The 20,054-nt window shown below is 41.7% G+C and overlaps 1 protein-coding gene across 1 annotated transcript; it reads left to right on the top strand.

The window, feature by feature from the left end:
- The first annotated feature begins 11,157 nt into the window (after window positions 1-11,157).
- On the top strand, window positions 11,158-15,689 carry LOC121402869 (extended synaptotagmin-1-like). Its single transcript, XM_041589591.1, has 14 exons — window positions 11,158-11,177; window positions 11,267-11,339; window positions 11,424-11,513; window positions 11,626-11,681; window positions 11,853-11,973; window positions 12,780-12,941; window positions 13,035-13,120; window positions 13,214-13,262; window positions 13,368-13,457; window positions 13,545-13,649; window positions 13,842-13,913; window positions 14,063-14,149; window positions 14,253-14,399; window positions 14,683-15,689. Exons 1-14 carry the CDS (start codon window positions 11,158-11,160, stop codon window positions 14,770-14,772), a joined length of 1,248 nt encoding a protein of 415 aa, XP_041445525.1. The 3' UTR covers window positions 14,773-15,689.
- Window positions 15,690-20,054: the final 4,365 nt, after the last annotated feature.

Genomic DNA, 20,054 nt, shown 5'->3' with positions numbered 1-20,054 from the left:
GGCCGAACCCACGAATCCTTCGTGAAAGATTCTGACGAATACCAAATCCTAATTTGCATATGCAATTTAGGGGTGGGAAGGGGAAAATATTTTTTACTTCCTTGTTTTGTGAAAAAGTCACGTGCTTTCCCTCCTGCCCCTAATTTGCATATGCAAATTAGGATTCGGTTTGGCCGGGCAGAAGGATTCGGCTGAATCCGAAACCTGCTGAAAAAGGCCGAATCCCGAACCGAATCCAGGATTCGGTGCATTCCTAATTTATATTTTTAGCCCAACCCTTAACTGATGAAGATCATTATTTGACAAGAAGTTTGTCATTCTGCAGAGAAAGCGCATGGCTGAAATCCATGGAATCTGGCATTGCTGCAAAGACTCCATAGACGTGAGTGTCTGGGCAGGAGAATACAGATAAGAGTCAAAACGGCTATGTCCACAGGCCGGCAGTTGCCAAAGCAATCCCACAGATTTCAAAGCATGGAATTTTTTTTCTTTTTTTTCATCACAATAAAAAAAAAAATATCTCTTAATATGTATCTACTTTATATAAAGGTGACATTTCCTTTAATTCAGACACGAACCTCCCCTTAAAGTTGTATGAGCAAACATTTGCCGTGGGCATGAAGCCACGAGGTTTAAATTCAACTCAGAAAAAGTTATTTCTAATTATTATAAATGTCATTAATATAATTATTATTTATAGTTGAATGGTTACAATTAGAAATAATGAGAAAAGTATGTCGCTCCATAAATAAACTCCCATAATGAGAGTCCTTAAACGCAGAGATCATTTCCACAAAGAGCTTTCTAGGAACTGATAACATTCGATAAAACTCCCGTATTCCCTAGCAAAAATCGCACACACATATGATATATTAATTTGAGCCATATTGAAAATGAGCTTGTGCAGCTTACACAGATCCCCCTGCTACATACAGGACTGCCATTCAGCTGCATAGGATTACGGCACACCAGCTGGAGGGCAGCACACACACAGGTATGGGACCCGTTATCAGGAAACCCATTATCCATAAATCAACAAAATAAGGAAAGGCCACCTCCCATAGACTGCATTTTCTCCAAATAATCCAAAATTCTCAAAATGACTTCCTTTTTCACTGTAATAATAAAACAGTCGCTTGTTCTTGATCCCAACTGAGATATAATTAATCCTTAGTGTAGTCAAAACCAGCCTATTGGGTTTACTTAATGGTTACATGATTTTCTAGTAGACTTAAGGTATGAAGACTAGTTATCTGTAAAACTAGTCGGAAAGACTAGTTATCTGTAAAACCCCAGGTCCTGTATGTATGTGTGTGTATATATATATATATATTTATATATACATATATATCTATATATATCTATATAGACTTGAACAAAACACCAGCACCAAGGGACTTTTTGTGCAAAAAACTTCTGTATTAGTTACATTGTGTGTAAAACCGACGTTTCGGTCCCTTTTGGATAGCACACACACACACACACATATATATATAAAATAAAAACTGGGTGGAAAAAAAGCCTCAGTTTCCTGAGTCTGCACAGTAATGTAGATACTAATTTGACAAGCAGAGTCAGAACAGGAATCCATTTCTTTGAATCAATTTAGCCTTTTACATAACATTACAGCTGCCAAACCCAGTCATTTAATAAATGGTTTATTGTCTCTCTAACAGGGAGATGTGTTTAGTTACTGTCTTGTCCCTTATTAAGTCTATTCAGGCACCTTACACTGGCTTTGCAGGAACTCTGAAGCATGTGGGTAAGACAGTGAACCAGAGCACAGGCACACACAGGAACTGATCTTGTAGAGAATAACTTTTACTAAGAGTTAACACAGCAACATATAACAGCACACTGTAAAATGGTGGCTTAGTCTTTCTAACACTCTCAGCACAGGAACAGGACGAACAAAACATGTGACCAGATCTGATTTGTCCTGCTTTTCTGTGGCGTGGGCAGAAATGACGGGTCTGCAAAAAGGAAAAAAATAATAATAAAAAGGAGCGCTGGGGGAGGGAAACCTGTAGCCCCTTAATATGCGCTGGATGAGAGGAGGTTAATGAGACATAGATGCGATTCTGGTGCAGAGAAGGGAAAATGGCCGCTGTTTGTTTATCAGGTTTATCCAAGGAAAAGATAGCCACGCCCAAAACATCCTTTAGCCCAACCCTTTTTGGGTGTAACACTGTGTACAAAGTATTTCGATGAAACTTGATGGGGCTTCAACCACAATTTGGGCAATTTTACTGAATGCAAATTACAGATATTCCACTCACACACTTCTCTCAAAAACTGCACAAGCTACACACAACTTCCTGCTTCCTACTTCCTGCCAAAATATTTCTCTCCTTTTTATAAGGTAGAGACTCATTAATTCCAGCTCCTATACTGCCCGCGAGCCCAGTAAAGTACTGCCCCTGTTATTGTCCTTATCTGTTGTGTCTCAGAGAATTGTGGGAGGCACATACCTACCCCCCAGAGTCTTTTCAGTCACTTGTCTCTGTCCTTGAATAAAAGGCACCTATCTAGTGCTTCCAATCCCTATTTCTGTAGGGAAATGAGAGAGAGCAGACAGTAACCCTTCCAACACTTTCCTCTTGTCTCTGTCTCTATATATTAGGTAGCGGAAGGAGGGTGGTTTGGGCATGTTGTGCCCAGTGACTTTCTTTGGGTCACTTTTCCTGAAGTTTAACTTTGGCGGTTTGGCCCAAGGAAATGATTCCCTGTGGGAAGTCTGTATCAGGAATTGGGTATTGCCTTTTGTAGGAACATGGTTTCAAGGCGGTAGAATGAAGAGATTTCGGATAGTACAGTTGTATCACAGGGTGATCAGGGACTATTTTGCTGTTTCTCTCGCTTTGAGAGACTGTGTGTGTGACATCCTTCAGGAAAGCCTTCGCTATCTTAATGGCAAGAGACTCCCCCCTAAGTTCTTTGACAACTGTTGGCTTTCACTCCAAGGGAAACTCTATGTCTGGGGCAACTTAAATTATCTTAGTATTGGCAGCAAAAATTGCCCCTGGGAGTGTGAAGAGGAAGAGACCCAGGATCACTTTCTGGTCAGTTGCCCTGTGACTAGAGACGTGTATGGTCAGTTAGCCGCAGCTCTTAAAGTTCCCGCCCTGAAAAACTTGACCTATACAGAGTCAGCCTATGGGGTTTCTGTCTGTTTCTACACATATTTGTCTTGTTCCCTATAAATTATTAAACTGCAATTTATTATTTGGCCGAGTATGCAGAAATGGAACTAAAGCCCTACAGACCTGGGTGAGACCATATTAACCAGGCCGTAACCCCTTTATTACCCAGCATCCTCCTTACAGATATTGCAATTTACTGAATTCTTTATCAGTCCTATAGTCCTCCTGCCAGGGTCCATGGGGTAACAGTGGCACCCCTAGTCCCCCCAAGTAGTTCTCCACTGTAGGATAGGAATTTAAATACCAATATGTCTGCAAAGGTCTTCCTTCATCTAGGGATCATAGTATAAGTCTAAAGCCACCTTTTCGCATCTTTAAGTGAACTTTTAGTATGATGTAGAGAGTGATATTCTGTGACAATTTGCAATTGGTTTTCATTTTTATTATTTGCAATTTTTGAGTCATTTAGCTTTTTATTCAGCAGCTCTCCAGTTTATAATCTGGTTGCTAGGGTCCAAATTACCCTAGCAACCATGCACTGATTTGAATAAGAGACTGGAATATGACTCCCAGCATCAAATGGCACTGTGACTCCCAGAATCAAACGACATGGTGACTCCCAATGGCACAGTGACTCCCAGCATCACATGGCACAGTGACTCCCAATGGCACAGTGACTCCCAGCTTAAAGTAGCACTGTGACACCCAATGGCACAGTAGCTTCCAGCATCAAATGGCACTGTGACTCCCAGAATGCACATAGGGCCCCGCATGTACATAGGGCATGTACATAAGTCGAAGGATTTACCGCAAATGCTACGATCGAACGATCGAAGGAAAAATCGTTCGATCGAACGATTAAATCCTTCGAATTGAACGATTCGAAGGATTTTAATCGATCGATCGAACGATTTTTCTTCGATCAGAAAAAGGTTAGAAAACTTATGGGGAAGGTCCCCATAGGCTAACATTGTAGCTCGGTAGGTTTAAAGTGGCGAAGTAGGTAGTCGAAGTTTTTTTTAAAGAGACAGTACTTCGACTATCGAATAGTCGAACGATTTTTAATTCGAATCGAAGTCGTAGTCGAAGTAGCTTATTCGATGGTCGAAGTACTCAAAAAAAACTTCGAAATTCGACGTTTTTTTACTTTGAATCCGTCACTCGAGCTTAGTAAATGTGCCCCGAAGTCTACTAGAAAATCAATGTAAATGTAAACATTAAATAAACCCAACAGGCTGGTTTGGTTTCCAATAAGGATTAATTATATCTTAGTTGGGATAAAGTACAAGGGACTGTTTTATTATCACAGAGAAAAAGCAAATTGTTCTTTAAAAATTGGATTATTTGGATAAAATGAAGTCTATGGGAGAGGGCCTTTCCATAATTCAGAGCTTTCTGGAGAACGGGTTTCCAGATAACGAATCCCCTACCTGTATGATGTAGAAAGTAATATTCGGAGACAATTGGTTTTCATTTTTTATTATTTGTGGTTTTTGAGTGATTTTGCGTTTTATTCAGCAGCTCTCCAGTTCGCAATTTCAGCAATCTGGTTGCTAGGGTCCAAAATAAACTAGCAACCATGCATTGATTTGAATTAGAAGCTGAAATATGAATAGGAGAGGCCTGAATAGACAGAGGAGTAATAAAAAGTAGCAGTAATAATAAATGTGTAGCTTTACAGAGCATTTGTTTTTTAGATGGGGTCAGCGACCCCTGTTTGAAAACTTGAAAGAGTCCCTGTAAAAGTAAGCACGCATGGCGGAGGGGAAGGGGGGGTGAGCAGACAGGCCATGGGGACATTTGGATTAGCAGCCCCAGCAGGCCTTGCACACCCCAGTCTGAACCTGGTATTGTACACTAGTGATGGCCGAATTTGTCCCGTTTCCCTTCACCAAAAAAAAATCGCTACAAAATTTGCAAAACGTCGAAAAATTCACAAAACGGTGAAAAATTGGTAAAACGCATCGTAGTCAATGGGTGCTTGTCAATATAGACGTCCGCGACAATTTTTTTTATTTTGTCCAAATGCATTAAAGTCAATGGGCGTCCGAATAATTTTGACGCGTGTCAATTTTTATGCGTGCGACTATTCTGACGTGCGGCCACATTTTTTGGACGCGGCAGATTTTCTCCGCAGTTTCACGAATTTATGCGCCAGCGGCAAAACGCAGAAATTCACGCCTGGCGAATTTATTCACACATCACTATCGTGCACATTATGTCACTGAAATAAGAAACTTTCCAAATACGACCATAGATGGCCATAGATTTGAATGGCGTTGTGTGTCAAAAAAAAATTCGCAGCATGAAAACATTTTTTGATGCCCATAGACTTTAATTGGCGTCGGCGACATTTCGCTGGCGGCGAATTTTTGTCAAAACGAAACAGGTGCCCATCCCTATGTATTAGAGCTCAGCCTCTCAAAATCATCAGGATTTGTGTCAATGTCAGTTATTTTGACTTAGGTTTTGTTTCAATTGGTGTCAGTTATTTGTCTGATCTCTAATACATCTGCAAGAAAATGGAGCCCCCTCCCCCAAAAAAGATGTATTAGACCTGTCTGACGCCAACTTCTACATCAGAAGGAAAGAAACAGACGCTGAGCATTAGGATCCGTTATCCGGAAATCTGTTATTCAGGAAGCTCTGAATTACGGAAAAGGCCGTCTCCCAAAGACTCCGTTTTATCCAAATATTCCAATTTTTTCAAGAATAATTTCCTTTTTCTGTGTAATAATAAAACATTAGCTTGCACTTGATCCCAACTAAGATATAATTAATCCGTATTAGAAGCAAAACCAGCCTATTGGGTTTATTTACTATTTATATGATTTTTTAATAGACTTAAGGTATGAAGATCCAAATTACGAAAGATCAGGAAAACCGCATTCTGGATAACAGGTCCCTAAACCTGTACTTGCAAACTGCTGAATAAAAAGCTAAATAACTCAAAAACCACAAATAATAAAAAATGAAAACCAATTGCAAATTGTCTCAGAATATCCCTCTCTATATCATACTAAAAGTTAAAAGCAAAATACGGAGTGCATGGTGGAAAGCCGTATTGGGACACTACCTACACAAGAGTTAATAGACCGGGCGTAGTCTCCACTTTGTTGTACAGCGCCCTATACACCTTGTATTAGAATTAAACATGTTTATTATTTGAACTATGATTCTCTGATGAGCAGCTAATTGTCATGGATAGTGATGGGAAAATAAATTAGCCTGGCGCGAATTAGCAACGAAAATCCGCGTTTCGCCACCGCCGAAAAAAGTCAAAATAGTTGTGCAAATTCACGACACATATCCGCGTTTCGCCGCCGACAAATACATTCGCAAAACTCCCGCGAAATTCGCCGGCGGCTAAACGTTTTGGACGCACGTCCGTAAAGTTGCTCGCGTCAAAATAGTTGCGCAGCAACACTATTCGGACGCCCATTTAAAAGCTGGAAAGAGTCAGAAGAAAAAGGCAAATAATTATAAAACTAAATAAATAATGAAACCAATGGAAAGTTTAGAATGGAGCATTCTATTACATGCTAAACGTTTACGTAAAGGAGAAACACCCACTTAAACATTGATTAAACCCAGTAGGATTGTTTTGCCGTCAATAAGAACCAGGAAGGGAAGTTTGAGAAGAATGGTTTAAAAAACATTATGAAATCTGATTGGCTGTTCTTGGCTCCACCCACATTTTCCAACCTTGGACCACAGTGCAAACACTGTACAAATTTTGGGGATCCTGCTTTTATAAGTGTCAGAATGGCAGCAGTTTAAGTTTCCCCATTGAAAGTCAATGAGTGGCATCTGATTGGCGGTTGGTGGCTCCTCCCACTTTTTCTAACCTTGAACTGTAGTTACCCAGTGAACTCTGCAAAGTTTAGGGGTCAATGACCTACAGAATGTGAGAATGGCAGCATATTAAGTTTCCCCATTGAAAGTCAATGAGTGGCATCTGATTGGCGGTTGGTGGCTCCTCCCACTTTTTCTAACCTTGAACTGCAGTTACCCAGTGAACTCTGCAAAGTTTAGGGGTCAATGACCTACAGAATGTGAGAATGGCAGCATTTTAAGTTTAAAACAATACAATTGGCTGTTGGTGGCTCCGTCCACTATTAATAACCTTGAGTGTGGGACCCCTGCCATTAACACTGTTTCATGTTTTTTTTTATCAGTCTTAGTGCAGTGAAAATAACGGAAAGAGAATCTTGTTTGATGGTTGAAATGTGAAGTAAAACACGGCCTTCAAACACCTATTATGATGTCATCGTTACAGCTGGCATTTCTCATAATAATCAGATCAGGCATTGTGATGTCATCGTGACAGCTGGCACAATCATTTCTGAGCATTGTGATGTCATAGTGACAGCTGACATCATCACTTCTTAGCATTGTGAGGTCATCGTTACAGCTGGCCTGTCCTGAGATGTAGTTGTTTACCAGTTGCTTTCGAGTCGTTTCAAGGCTAGCAGAGGAAGAAGAAGGAGCTCGCTCCCGATTTCTTTTTCTGTTTAGTGTGAAATAGATTCTAATTTTTTTCCCTTTTTTTTTAACTTTTTAACTTTTTAACTCTTTTTTCTTTTTTTAATGATGTTTGAAAAACTCAAAACTTTTTTTAGACCCATTTTGGCAGAGTTAATATATATCCTGTCCCTGTTAGTCGGCTTCTTTTTAGAACACCAAGGCATTAAGATCGGATATGTGATAGTAGGAATTCTGATATGGAAGCGTTACAGGATCTGGAAGAAAAACCGCCGTCCCACTGAAAAGACAGAGGATGAACCCAAAGAACAAAAAAAGATCCGAAAACAGTAAGGCTCCCGTGTTCTCTGCTTAAAGGGGTAGACATTTCAATTGTTTGTATTGAAGAATATCATTTTATTGTTTCTTTTTATTATTTATCAATTCATGTTGAAGTTTATTTTTCAAACCACTGAGCCATGACCCAAATAGGGTTGCCACCTTTCCTCTCGTTATATTCAGGATATGGGGGAGGGGGAAGCGGTGATGTCATGGGGCAAGGCTGGTGATGTCAGTAGCATGACCACTGAAGTCAGAGGAGGGACTAGTACGGTCAGGCATGGGGCTATGACATGGAGATCAGCGATTGGCCGATTGCCATGACAATCAAAGGGAATCTGGTCTGAGTTTCCTTCTTTGGTTTTCCAGTTTTGACCCGGAAAACGCCTCTGTCCTTGTCAAAACCAGACAGGTGGCAACTCTGGACCCAAACAACTTATTTTAATTAGGAATGCACCGAATCCTGCTTAAAAGAACCAAATCCGACCCCTAATTTGCATATGCAAATGAGGGGTGGGAAGGGGAAAACATTTTTTACTTTCTTGATTTGTGACAATAGTCACGCAATTTCCCTCCCCGCCTCTAATTTGCATATGCAAATTAGGATTCGGTTCGGCCTGGCAGAAGGATTCGGCCGAATCCTGCTTAAAAAGGCCGAATCCCGAACCGAATCCTGGATTCGGTGCATCCCTAATTTTAATGTCACCTTTAATGAGTCAAGGATGTGGGTCATATAAAAGCTTATGGGTAACGAGCAGTCATCCCTCAATTGTAGAAACAAATTGAAGCCCCCTTTGCCTAGTTTAAAGGGGTAGTAAAAAAAAAAAGAACAATTTCAAGAAAAAGTCAGATTTTATGCCCAAGGTAACGTTCTTTTGGCTGCCAGGGTCGGTGACCCCAATTTGAAACTTAGAATAATACTAAAAAATATACAATTATTTGAAAAAAGGGACTTCACCTCCAATTATTTTTCAAATAATTATATTCTCAATATAGATGTGGACACTCCATTAGCTTAGTTCACCAATTATCTAGCCTGAATATATCCCGCTAAAACCATTTGAAACTAAAAAAGATACTTTAAACATATTAAGGCCAATTGAAAAGTTGCTAAGAATAAGACACTTATGACTTCCTGAAAGTTAATGTATAAACGAACGCACCCATCTTAAAATTAGGGAGGCGCCGAATCCACTATTTTGGATTCGGCCGAATCCCTAGCAAAAGATTAGCCCAAGAACCGAATCCGAATTTGCATATGCAAAGTAGGGGTGGGAAGAGGAAACATTTTTTACTTCCTTGTAAAAAAAAAAAAGTTGTGTAATTTCCCTCCCGCCCCTGATTTGCATATGCAAATCAGGATTCGGATTTGGTTCTCACTAGGGATGTCGCGGACTGTTCGCCGGCGAACTTGTTCGCGCGAACATCGGCTGTTCGCGTCCGCCGCAAGTTCGCGAACGTCGCGCGACGTTCGCCAATAGGCGTTCGCGCCAAAATCGTTCGACCATTCGAACGCTAAAATCGAAGGATTTTCGTTCGAATCGAACGATCGAAGCCATTGGATTGAATGAAATCATTCGATCGAATGGCTTCAATCATTCGATTCGAACGAAAATCGTTAAAATCGATTAAAATCCTTCGATCGTTCGAATCGAACGATTTTCGGATGTTCGAAGTTCGCAAACTGTTCGCGAACTGTTCGCATTTTTTGCCGGTGTTCGCGAACGGCGTTCGCGAACACATTATCGGCGGTTCGCTACATCCCTAGTTCTCACCGGCAGAAGGATTCGGCTGAATCCAAATCTTGGCTGAATCCTGGATTCAGTGCATCCCTACTTAAAATAGACTTGGTTTATCATGGAGCAAAAATGTAAACGTTTAAATACAATAATGGAACATGAACCGTAACACGCTTCTTCCTCTCTGTTCCTGCAGGTTCCACGTGAAGGCTTTGAGAAAATCGAGTCCCTGAATGTGGTAAGTTATATATATATATATTTTTATTTACACTTTATTCTTTGTCACTGGATGATTGTACATGGGAAATTTGGGCATGCATGGGCAGGGCTGCCATCAGGGGGGGACAGGGGGGAGAGTTGTAGGGGGCCCCGAGGGTAAGGGGGGCCCGGCCACACCACACTTACTTGATTAGCCGGGCCCCCCTGCTTGCTGAGAGCTGCCAACTTTGGGAAGGCAGGGTGGGAGCACAGGGGGAGGTATCTTCTGTCCATTACTTTCCCTTATTGGTCACTGAGTTTAAGTCCCAGTTGCTCAGGGATTGGATAGCTGAGGTTTGAACTTCTCCTCCAGCTCATCCAATCACCATGCAGCTTTACAGGGACTCGAAATTCTGTGACCAATAAGGAAAGAAAATGCTGTCACTGGAAGAAGATGCAGCCACCTGTGCTCCCCTCCTCCCTTCTGTAGTTGGCAGCTCACTGACAGCAGGTGGGCCCCACTAATGAAGTACGTGTAACATGGCAGGGCCCCCCTAAAGGTAACCCTTTGTGGTCCCTGTTGTGTGGTGGGGCCCTGAGCGCCAAATTTTTTTTGAAACTTTTTTTTTAAACTTTCATAATCCATTTAAGGGGGCCCTGGCCACCAATGTTCTTATAATGTGGGGGGGCCGTGGCCACAATTTTTTTTTTTTGCCATGTGGGTTCCTAGCCATCAATATTTTTTAATGGGGGGCCCTGACCACAAATGTTTTTTAATGGGGGGCCCTGACCACCAATATTTTTTATTAACATGTGGGAACCCTAACCACCAATGTTTTTTTTTTTTTACTGTGTAGTGGGGGTGGACCTGTGGGGTGGGGAGGGTGGACTTGTAGGTGGGGCTTGCGGTGGGCACAACCCAGGGGGCCCAGGAAATGTTATCGTATGGGTATGTACGTGTGTCTACATCTCTAACCTCTGCCTTTTCAACTTGTTTCAATGGCAGATTGTTGAGGATATATGGCATCTTCTTTCCAAATACGTGGAAAAGATGATTCGAGAGAGGATTCAGCCTGACATACGCGCCAAAAGCAATTATCTTGCCTCGTTCCGTTTCATCAACATCGATTTTGGCAAGAAGGTAATGATCTCTTTCTGTACTTGGGTTATTCCTCTTCTTGTAAATAGATTTCTTGTAACACCCCAATCTTTATGCTCAGCCCCCACAGATAAAGTCTTGGAAAACTCATGCGGATCCAGAAAAAAAGCAAATAATGTTGGATCTCGATGTCAGGTACATTTCAAACCCATCTTTTTTCTATTTCCTTTGCCCACTCTGAAATGTCCCTTCCTTACATAATTGTCTTTTGCTCCTTTTTTCAGTTATAATGCCGACATAAAGGTGGATGCTGGTTTTACGGAAAAAACCCCCATAGCCGGCATCAAATCTATAAAGGTGAGCCTACCAGTCTTATATCGCGTACGTTAGCTGCTTCCTTTGCATTTATTATATATATAAACATTACTTTCTCTTTTGCAGCTGGAGGGAATCTTGCGGGTAATTTTGGCACCGCTGATGGAGGACTCACCCATATTTGGAGCACTGACCGTTTATTTCCCTCACCGTCCGGTAAGTCAATAAGATTTGGAGCTGAAGGTAGAATTCATATGTAGTTAGGAAACCGTCGATATTTCTAGTTCTGTAGTCTGAACTCTTCAATGTGACTGTGCATTTATTGCAGGTATTGGAACTACAATGGACCGGATTTGCCCACCTACTGAATATTCCTGGACTTCAGTAAGTTGACTTATATGTACTCATACTCTGCCCTTCCTTTCCCAGCTATTGCTTTTGTCTTTAATCAAAAACGTTATTGCGCTTTATTCCTCTCCCAATTCCCTACCTGCTCTATCTAGCTTATTTGTACATTGGAATAACATACATATTTCCTTCTCCCATCTCCTTCAGAACGCTGTCGGAAAAAGAGCTTGTGAACCAAATCGGACAGATCATCGTTGCGCCGCAGCATTTCAGCCATCCCCTTGCAGCCAGATTTGATTTGGCTAAGCTGCAGTTTTTAGAACCCTGGGTAAGGCCTAGTTTGTATTTTATAGCCTTCCTGCTTCCCTGTAGAGAGTCAAAGGGGCAAATTCACTAAAGGACGAAGCGCCTAACGTTAGCATTAATTCGCTAGCGCATTTTCGTTAATTCGCCGATTCACTAACGGACACTGGCATAAATTTGCTAGTGTTACTTCGCACCCTTATATGCCTGGCGAATTTGCGCAATGGACCTAACTACGCAAATTCACAGATGCGCGCATTTTTCTGAACGCTACCTTTTACGCTAGACTTCCTTCGCCACCTCAGACCAGGCGAAGTGCAATAGAGTAGATAGGGATTGCTTCAAAAAAAGCTGGCGTTTTTTCTTTTTTTATGGGTGATAGGCTGGTGATAGGCTTCCCCCCTACATTTCCTAACTCATGGCACCTTAACTATACAGTGGGCACATGTGTAGGGCAAAATAAAAATTTTATTTGCTGTTTTGAAGGTTTCCCAGGCGTGTGTAGTGCTGCTACATATACCTCCATTGTAACTTCAATTTGGCTCCGTATGCAAATTAAGCATCGCTAGCGTAACTTCGCTTTGCCTGGCGAATTAACGCTAGTGCAACTTCGCAACCTTTCATTTCCCCTGAGCGCAACTTCGGATTTTAGTGAATTTGCGTAGCGCTGGCGAAAATTCGCCTGGCGAAGTGCGGCAAAGCACGCGCTGGCGCAACTACGAATCTTAGTGAATTTGCCCCTTTAAAGAGTGAACTTTTAATTTTGAAAACTAAGAGAGTCTACGTTGAAGCTCTTTTCTCTTACACATTACCCTTTTCACTTTATTTTAGAATGCGCTTCGTATCCGAGTCATAGAAGCCAAAAACCTTGTTGCCAAGGAAATTTTAACCAAATCGTCGAACCCTTATGTTGTGATATGCGGAGGAGGAACAACAGCAAAGACAAGGGTGATACACAAGAACTTGAATCCAAAGTGGAATGAGACCTTTGAGGTATCGCATCGCTTACACAGATATTTATCTGTACAGTAAATTCAGTAGATTGCATCTTAGATATTATAACCACATTTCTCGTTTTATCCTTAGATATTATATTCTGACCTCCCAGACCAGGAGATAGAATTTAATCTTATCTCTGACAAAGGTGTTAAGATAAACCAGCAATTGGGCAGGTGAGTATGTCCATATGTGACCCTATAATAACAATAAGCAGCTGTAGAATCTGTAGATACAGTTTCTAACTATTTTTCCTTTTCCATATCTAGTTGCAGAATTAGAATTAAAGAGGTGCCAGAGAGAGGATTCATAGACAAGGTAAGTGTAGCCAGTCATGTTGATTTATAATGATAATAATAGTAATACTAATAATACAAAGCTTTCTGAGGCATCTGACTATGTTTTTTTACTTTACTATTTTAGTGGATAGATTTGGAGAACGTAAAGTCTGGCCAGCTTCATATCAAGGTGACACGTCTCAGGCTACTTTCAGACCCAACCCAACTGGAAGAGGTAAAGTCTCTGTTCCTTTAAGCTGGCTGCCGTGGAGATACGTTGGAATGTTTTGTTGGTGCATCAAATTTTTTTTTGGTTTTCCAGGTGCTGAAAGTAAACGAACAATCTCGGCCAAAAAGAGATAATGAGATTGCTTCAGCCGTTCTGTACACCTATATTGAAAAAGGAAGGGGTCTGCCTGTTCTACAAGTGAGTCAGATTAAAAGTCCCTCTAACTGCCATTCCTGTCCCTACTGCCTGTTATTATCTTAATTTGAGGTCCTTTTTAATCTCGAATATTTAAGATATAATAGGTGTAAAATATCTCCCAACACCAAGTTGAAAGTTTCCCTTTTTCCCATTATACACCATTATTGATCGACATCTTTTCTTGTCCAACAGATGAAGAAGGACAATCTGAAAGCGTTAGCTGTCGTGCAGGTTGGCGTTGAAGACAATGTAAAGAAGTTTGGAGTAAGTATTAGAATAACTGTCCAAATATGTGTTACTTATGGAGGAAGGGGAGGCGCTGATTGGCACTTCCTTGTACCCTGTGAAAATATCTGTTTCATTAAATGGCCGTGCCAGATTCCATTCTGAATACATCTTATTTCTATTTACAGAGCAGAATAAATAACGGAGAAGCAGAGTGGAAAAAGAGGTTCCAGTTCTTGATAAGGAACCCACTTAATGAGGAACTGAAGCTTAAGGTGAGTACAAATGGGCTTTTCTTACGGCTGCTGTTGTACCCATGTAGGGTGCTGTGTTGTGTTTGTTTGCTTTCTGACCCACTTATGACCGGTATTTTCACAGGTTCACAATGAACACAATAAGCCCATCGGAAGTATTACCGTGCGCCTATCTCGCCTTCTGGCTGCTTCGGAAATGACCTTGCAGGACTGGCTGCCCCTGGAATCAACTGAACAGAATAGTGAAATCCGGGTGAAATTACAATTGAGGGTAAGTGGTATACACTCTATTGTGTTAATATCATCTGTGCTAGAATATTTTCAGCTTTAAAAGACACTGGCATAAACAGTAACAGGGGGGAGGCAGGCCCGGGTGCAGCCTCCACCCGGAATCGTTTTTTTCAACGTTTTTTCGCCGGCACAAACTGCAGGCGGGCTCACAGAGCGGACCCTGCTAGAATTGCACCCACTGCTCCCCCGGTAGTTCAGTCACTGGCCATTAAAGAAATTGTCTCATATGTATATTGATCCAGTGTTATGTGTTTTCCCCTTAGATTTTGACCCCTGATGTTGGAGCTCCATCGCCTCAAGGAAAGACCAAGGCTCAATTTTTCAAACCACGGACCAAAGTCAAGAAGCGCTGATCATTCTTAGCCAGAAGTCATTCTTTCTGAGAATTTCACCACCAACATTAGCTCCTCTTGGGGAATGTTATACTGGTCACGCAATTATTGCACTGAGAGTAAGGGTGTCCGTTTAGTAAGGGTATATATTGTAGTCAGGTTGTTTTGTTCCCACCCCTGGAAGGTCCCACCAGAAATCCCCGGAGGAAAGTCTGGGTTAGAGGAGGAACTTAGAAGACTAGGTTTCATCTCCTACATGAATAATTAATTCAACTACCCTGATGTAGCCTCTCTTCACCCTTTGGCATCAGTTTAAGCTGTGAGCCATGCAAGTACTTTTGGGGCAGAGGAGAAGGAAGAGGACATCAAAGATGTCCATAAAGCAAGCCAACATTGAACTTTTGTATTACAAATAGAAGATATTTTGTTCTTGTAACATTTAAATGCCCATGAATGTCAACTGGAATGTCAACAGGCTCCCACCAGTCTGTAGAGGACGAACGAGGAAGAGGAGGACTTAACATAAACATCAATGCTGCTACCTAAGGCCACAACTTACCCTCTATGTGTCAGTACCTTCTAGGTTGCACCCTCATGGTCCCTGACCTTTGGCCTGACTTCTCATGATGGAACATCTACTGTCTGTCTTGCTTATCCGTTATTAAGATCAAAGCTAACACCAAATAAGTTTGACTTGGTCTGGACGGGATGGGTGGAAGATTTGCGGCTTGGGGCTGCTCATACCTGAGAAACTGTATCTGTAAGATTTGTCTCCATATCATTGTTATGCTGTATGTGATGTACTGCGAAATTGTGTACCTGGTCATGTGTACGGATATGCATATGTACAGCGCTGATTGCCAAGTATTGTGACTTGTTTCTCCACCAACCATTCTTTCTTTTTTCTTTTTGTTTGTATTTTGTTTTGAAAACAATAAAAACGATTATAAAAAAAAAAAAAGATCAAAGCTAACTCGCAGGTCTCCTTCCCATGGTTGGACAAATTTCAAATCCTTTTTTAGGAGTTAAATGGAACATATGGTCATACAGGATCTAGTATCCAAGGCAAATTAGCTTATAAGAGACTTAGTGCAGTATTGTATTTGAAGAAATCTAAATATTTCCTCTTGGGGAATGTTATACGGGTCACACAACTGTTGCACTGAGAGTAAGGGTGTCCATTTAGTAAGGGAATATACTGTAGTCAGGTTGTTTTGTTTTCACCACTGGAAGGTCACACCAGAAATCACTGGAGGAAAGTCTGGGTTAGACAAAAAAACAGCTGGTTTAGATGGAGAAACAAAATTATAAGGCCAAATCTGTGCTGTATCTTGAGAGAATTTGACAGAAATCCCTAGAGGAAAGTCTGGGTTAGACAAACCCTGAGAGAATGTGACAATATTGGGTGTGCCCTTATTTATAGAGGGAAGCATTTAGAACATAAGGGGGGATGAAGCCCGTTAAGGGATGAAATGGGATTATGCAAGGCCCCCTTCCCCGTAAGGTGCAGCCCTTTTAGCCTCCCCCACCCCATTCCCAGCTAGCCCCCAGGTAAGAACAATGGAAAGGGGGGAAAAAGTTGGCGGGTTGGGGGTGGAAACAGAGGAGGAGCGTTGAGCAGGGCAGGGGTTTTAAGAGGATGTGGTTTGTGAAGAGTTCATACATATTTGTTTTTTGTTTCCCACCCTCCCTCTCTAGGTAAGACGGATCCAGTCGAGAAAAAGGTGCTCCAGGGTTGTTATGACCGATCGCCTGGATGGGGTCAAGAAGGAATTTTTCTCATAGCACTTAATTGGCTGAAAAGTGCTAGAGTTTTCGTGTTCCTCTGGAGTACCATTATCTGTGTTGGTCAACAGATTTGCTAGGGTCAGCTGCGGCTAGGCATCAGTGCAGCTCTAGGTCTACGAATTGGTTACAGTGCAGGCCTACCTTGAGTGAGTCACAAGTGTGCATCAGACTGGGACTGCACGGTCTTCTCTGATGCATGCAAGTGACTGGGCTAGTGCCTTTTATGCACTTTGAGGGAGCAGGGGGTGGGCAAAAAGGCGGTCACTGAGTGCGCCCAACCCTTTGATCTCTACTTCATGTTTGGAAATCTTTTGGGCATTGAGCCCACGTTTTTTTGAGTTGCACATTTTTTGGGCAGGGAGCCCACGTTTGGAGCTGGGGTCAGGGTGTACCTTAACTTTGATTCTTTAAGTGTAAAATAAAGCCTGTGACCTCCACCGATTTTGCCATAATATGTCTCTGTGTTTTAATTGAATGGTAAAGGCACAACTTGGGGGATAGGGGGTTCCTTGGCCTATACATTTCGAACATGCCCACAAGAAGGCCAGTGTTTTAATGGACTTTCCTTGTGTACACTACATCCCAAGATAGTACAGTGGGTCACCTTACAGATTTAGGGTCTATGGCCTTGTTCAATGGTCAGCTCTATGGTTTATGGACATAGATATATTGATGTCAGTGTGAGCATTATGTTCAAGCTGTTTGTAAACGTTCCCTGTGTCTGTATTGGTTTATTCCAGACCCCCAAAAAACAGTTTAATTAGTGTGTGTTGATAGGGGCCTTCGACTGAAAGTCTGCACAGTAATGTAGATACTAATTTGACAAGCAGAGTCAGAACAGGAATCCATTTCTTTGAATCAATTAACTTTTACTAAGAGTTAACACAGCAACATATAACAGCACACTGTAAAATGGTGGCTTAGTCTTTCTAACACTCTCAGCACAGGAACAGGACGAACAGAACATGTGACCAGATCTGATCTGTCCTACTTTTCTGTGGTGTGGGCAGAAATGACGGGTCTGCAAAAAGGAAAAAAATAATAATAAAAAGGAGCGCTGGGGGAGGGAAACCTGTAGCCCCTTAATATGCGCTGGATGAGAGGAGGTTAATGAGACATAGATGCGATTCTGGTGCAGAGAAGGGAAAATGGCCGCTGTTGGTTTATCAGGTTTATCCAAGGAAAAGAGCCACGCCAAAAACATCCTTTAGCCCAACCCTTTTTGGGTGTAACACTGTGTACAAAGTATTTCAATGAAATTTGATGGGGCTTCAACCACAATTTGAGCAATTTTACTGAATGCAAATTACAGATATTCCACTCACAAACTTCTCTCAAAAACTGCACAAGCTACACACAACTTCCTGCTTCCTACTTCCTGCTAAAATATTTCTCTCCTTTTTATAAGGTAGAGACTCATTAATTCCAGCTCCTATACTGCCCGCGAACCCAGTAAAGTACTGCCCCTGTTATTGTCCTTATCTGTTGTGTCTCCGAGAATTGTGGGAGGCACATACCTACCCCCCAGAGTCTTTTCAGTCACTTGTCTCTGTCCTTGAATAAAAGGCACCTATCTAGTGCTTCCAATCCCTGTTTCTGTAGGAAAATGAGAGAGAGCAGACATTAACCCTTCCAACACTTTCCTCTTGTCTCTATATATTAGGTAGCGGAAGGAGGGTGGTTTGGGCATGTTGTGCCCAGTGACTTTCTTTGGGTCACTTTTCCTGAAGTTTAACTTTGGCGGTTTGGCCCAAGGAAATGATTCCCTGTGGGAAGTCTGTATCAGGAATTGGGTATTGCCTTTTGTAGGAACATGGTTTCAAGGCGGTAGAATGAAGAGATTTCGGATAGTACAGTTGTATCACAGGGTGATCAGGGACTATTTTGCTGTTTCTCTCGCTTTGAGAGACTGTGTGTGTGACATCCTTCAGGAAAGCCTTCGCTATCTTAATGGCAAGAGACTCCCCCCTAAGTTCTTTGACAACTGTTGGCTTTCACTCCAAGGGAAACTCTATGTCTGGGGCAACTTAAATTATCTTAGTATTGGCAGCAAAAATTGCCCCTGGGAGTGTGAAGAGGAAGAGACCCAGGATCACTTTCTGGTCAGTTGCCCTGTGACTAGAGACGTGTATGGTCAGTTAGCCGCAGCTCTTAACTGAATTGTTCAGTGTAAAAATAAAAACTGGGTAAATAGATAGGCTGTGCAAAATAAAAAATGTTTCTAATATAGCTAGTTAGGCACAAATGTAATGTATAAAGGCTGGAGTGATTTGATGTATAACATGTCAGTCAGGACACTACTCTCTACTACTACTCTCTTGGTTTACACTGACTGGTTACCCTGGCTACCAGGCAGTAACCAATCAGAGACTTGAGGGGGGGGCCACATGGGTCATAACTGTTGCTTTTGAATGTGAGCTGAATGCTTAGGATCAATTGCAAACTCACTGAACAGAAATGTACCATGTTGCCCCCCTTCAAGTCGTGTTCTGGCTGTTTTATTAGACATCTGTTCACTCTGTTTGTATTTGTATTGGTATTGGTATTGTCTCCCACACTCTGATACTGCTCTCCTTTTATCCTCAGGGTGATGGCAGAGATATTGCCCAGCACAATGTACGAGCAGAGATATGTCCTGGAAATGATTTAGTTTGTTCTCCATGCATTTCTGGAAGGGTGGGGGAGTTTAGTTATTGTTTTTGTGTTGGGGTGGTACAAAGGCCATATGGACAAAAACAAGACTTTGCAAGTTTGGCCTTGTGAATTGGTGGTTTGGACTATTGCCTATGGACAGAGGGATGGACTCTGGGGGCAGGAGGGTGAATGGGTGGGGTTGTTGGTTTTCTGATATGTTAACGTTTTGAATTAATGTAAGTGCATTTTTATAATAAAAATCCCTATATATTAAGTACATCCCTATTTCTATCATGTACTAGAATTTGAATGACAGAAGTTACATAATGCCCATCAGCGTTCCATGTCCTGTATAATTTGGCCAGCTGTTAACCCTCCAGATGCTGAGTCTCCACCAATCTCCGCATCCTCACAAAGCCCCCTGAACTTGCTTTAAAATGTCATTTTCAAAAGACTCTTTAACAAGGAGTCTATATGTTCTCTCCTTGTCTGTATGGGTTTCCCAGTTTCCTCCCACCTTCCAAAATAATACAGGCAGGTTAATTCCTGATAAAACCACGCCACTGTTATAAAGGCCTTAGTTTGCAAGCTCTACTGGGTTATCCACATTATCACAAGAATATGTCAATGTCGCTTTAAATCCCACCGCCGATCACTAATCCCGTGCCAAAATATTCTCAGAACTCAGGTCAGATTAAGAAGTTATTCTTATTGTTTCTTATTGAACGATTTGAACGATTTTTCTTCGATCAGAAAAAGCTTAGAAAACTTATGGGGAAGGTCCCCATAGGCTAACATTGTAACTCGGTAGGTTTAAAGTGGTGAAGTAGGTAGTCTACTTCGACTATCGAATAGTCGAACGATTTTTAGTTCGAATCGAA

This window comes from Xenopus laevis, chromosome 4L, assembly GCF_017654675.1.
Source record: "Xenopus laevis strain J_2021 chromosome 4L, Xenopus_laevis_v10.1, whole genome shotgun sequence".
Classification (NCBI taxonomy): domain Eukaryota; kingdom Metazoa; phylum Chordata; class Amphibia; order Anura; family Pipidae; genus Xenopus; species Xenopus laevis.
Note: the sequence above shows the minus strand (reverse complement) of the source record. Positions and strands in the feature narration are given on the sequence as shown.

Coding starts and splice junctions, on each gene's coding strand:
- LOC121402869 (XM_041589591.1), top strand. CDS start 11,158: ATGTTGGATCTCGATGTCAG. Junction 13,121..13,213: donor ATAAACCAGCAATTGGGCAG/GTGAGTATGTCC, acceptor TTCCATATCTAG/TTGCAGAATTAGAATTAAAG. Junction 14,400..14,682: donor GGGTGAAATTACAATTGAGG/GTAAGTGGTATA, acceptor TTTTCCCCTTAG/ATTTTGACCCCTGATGTTGG.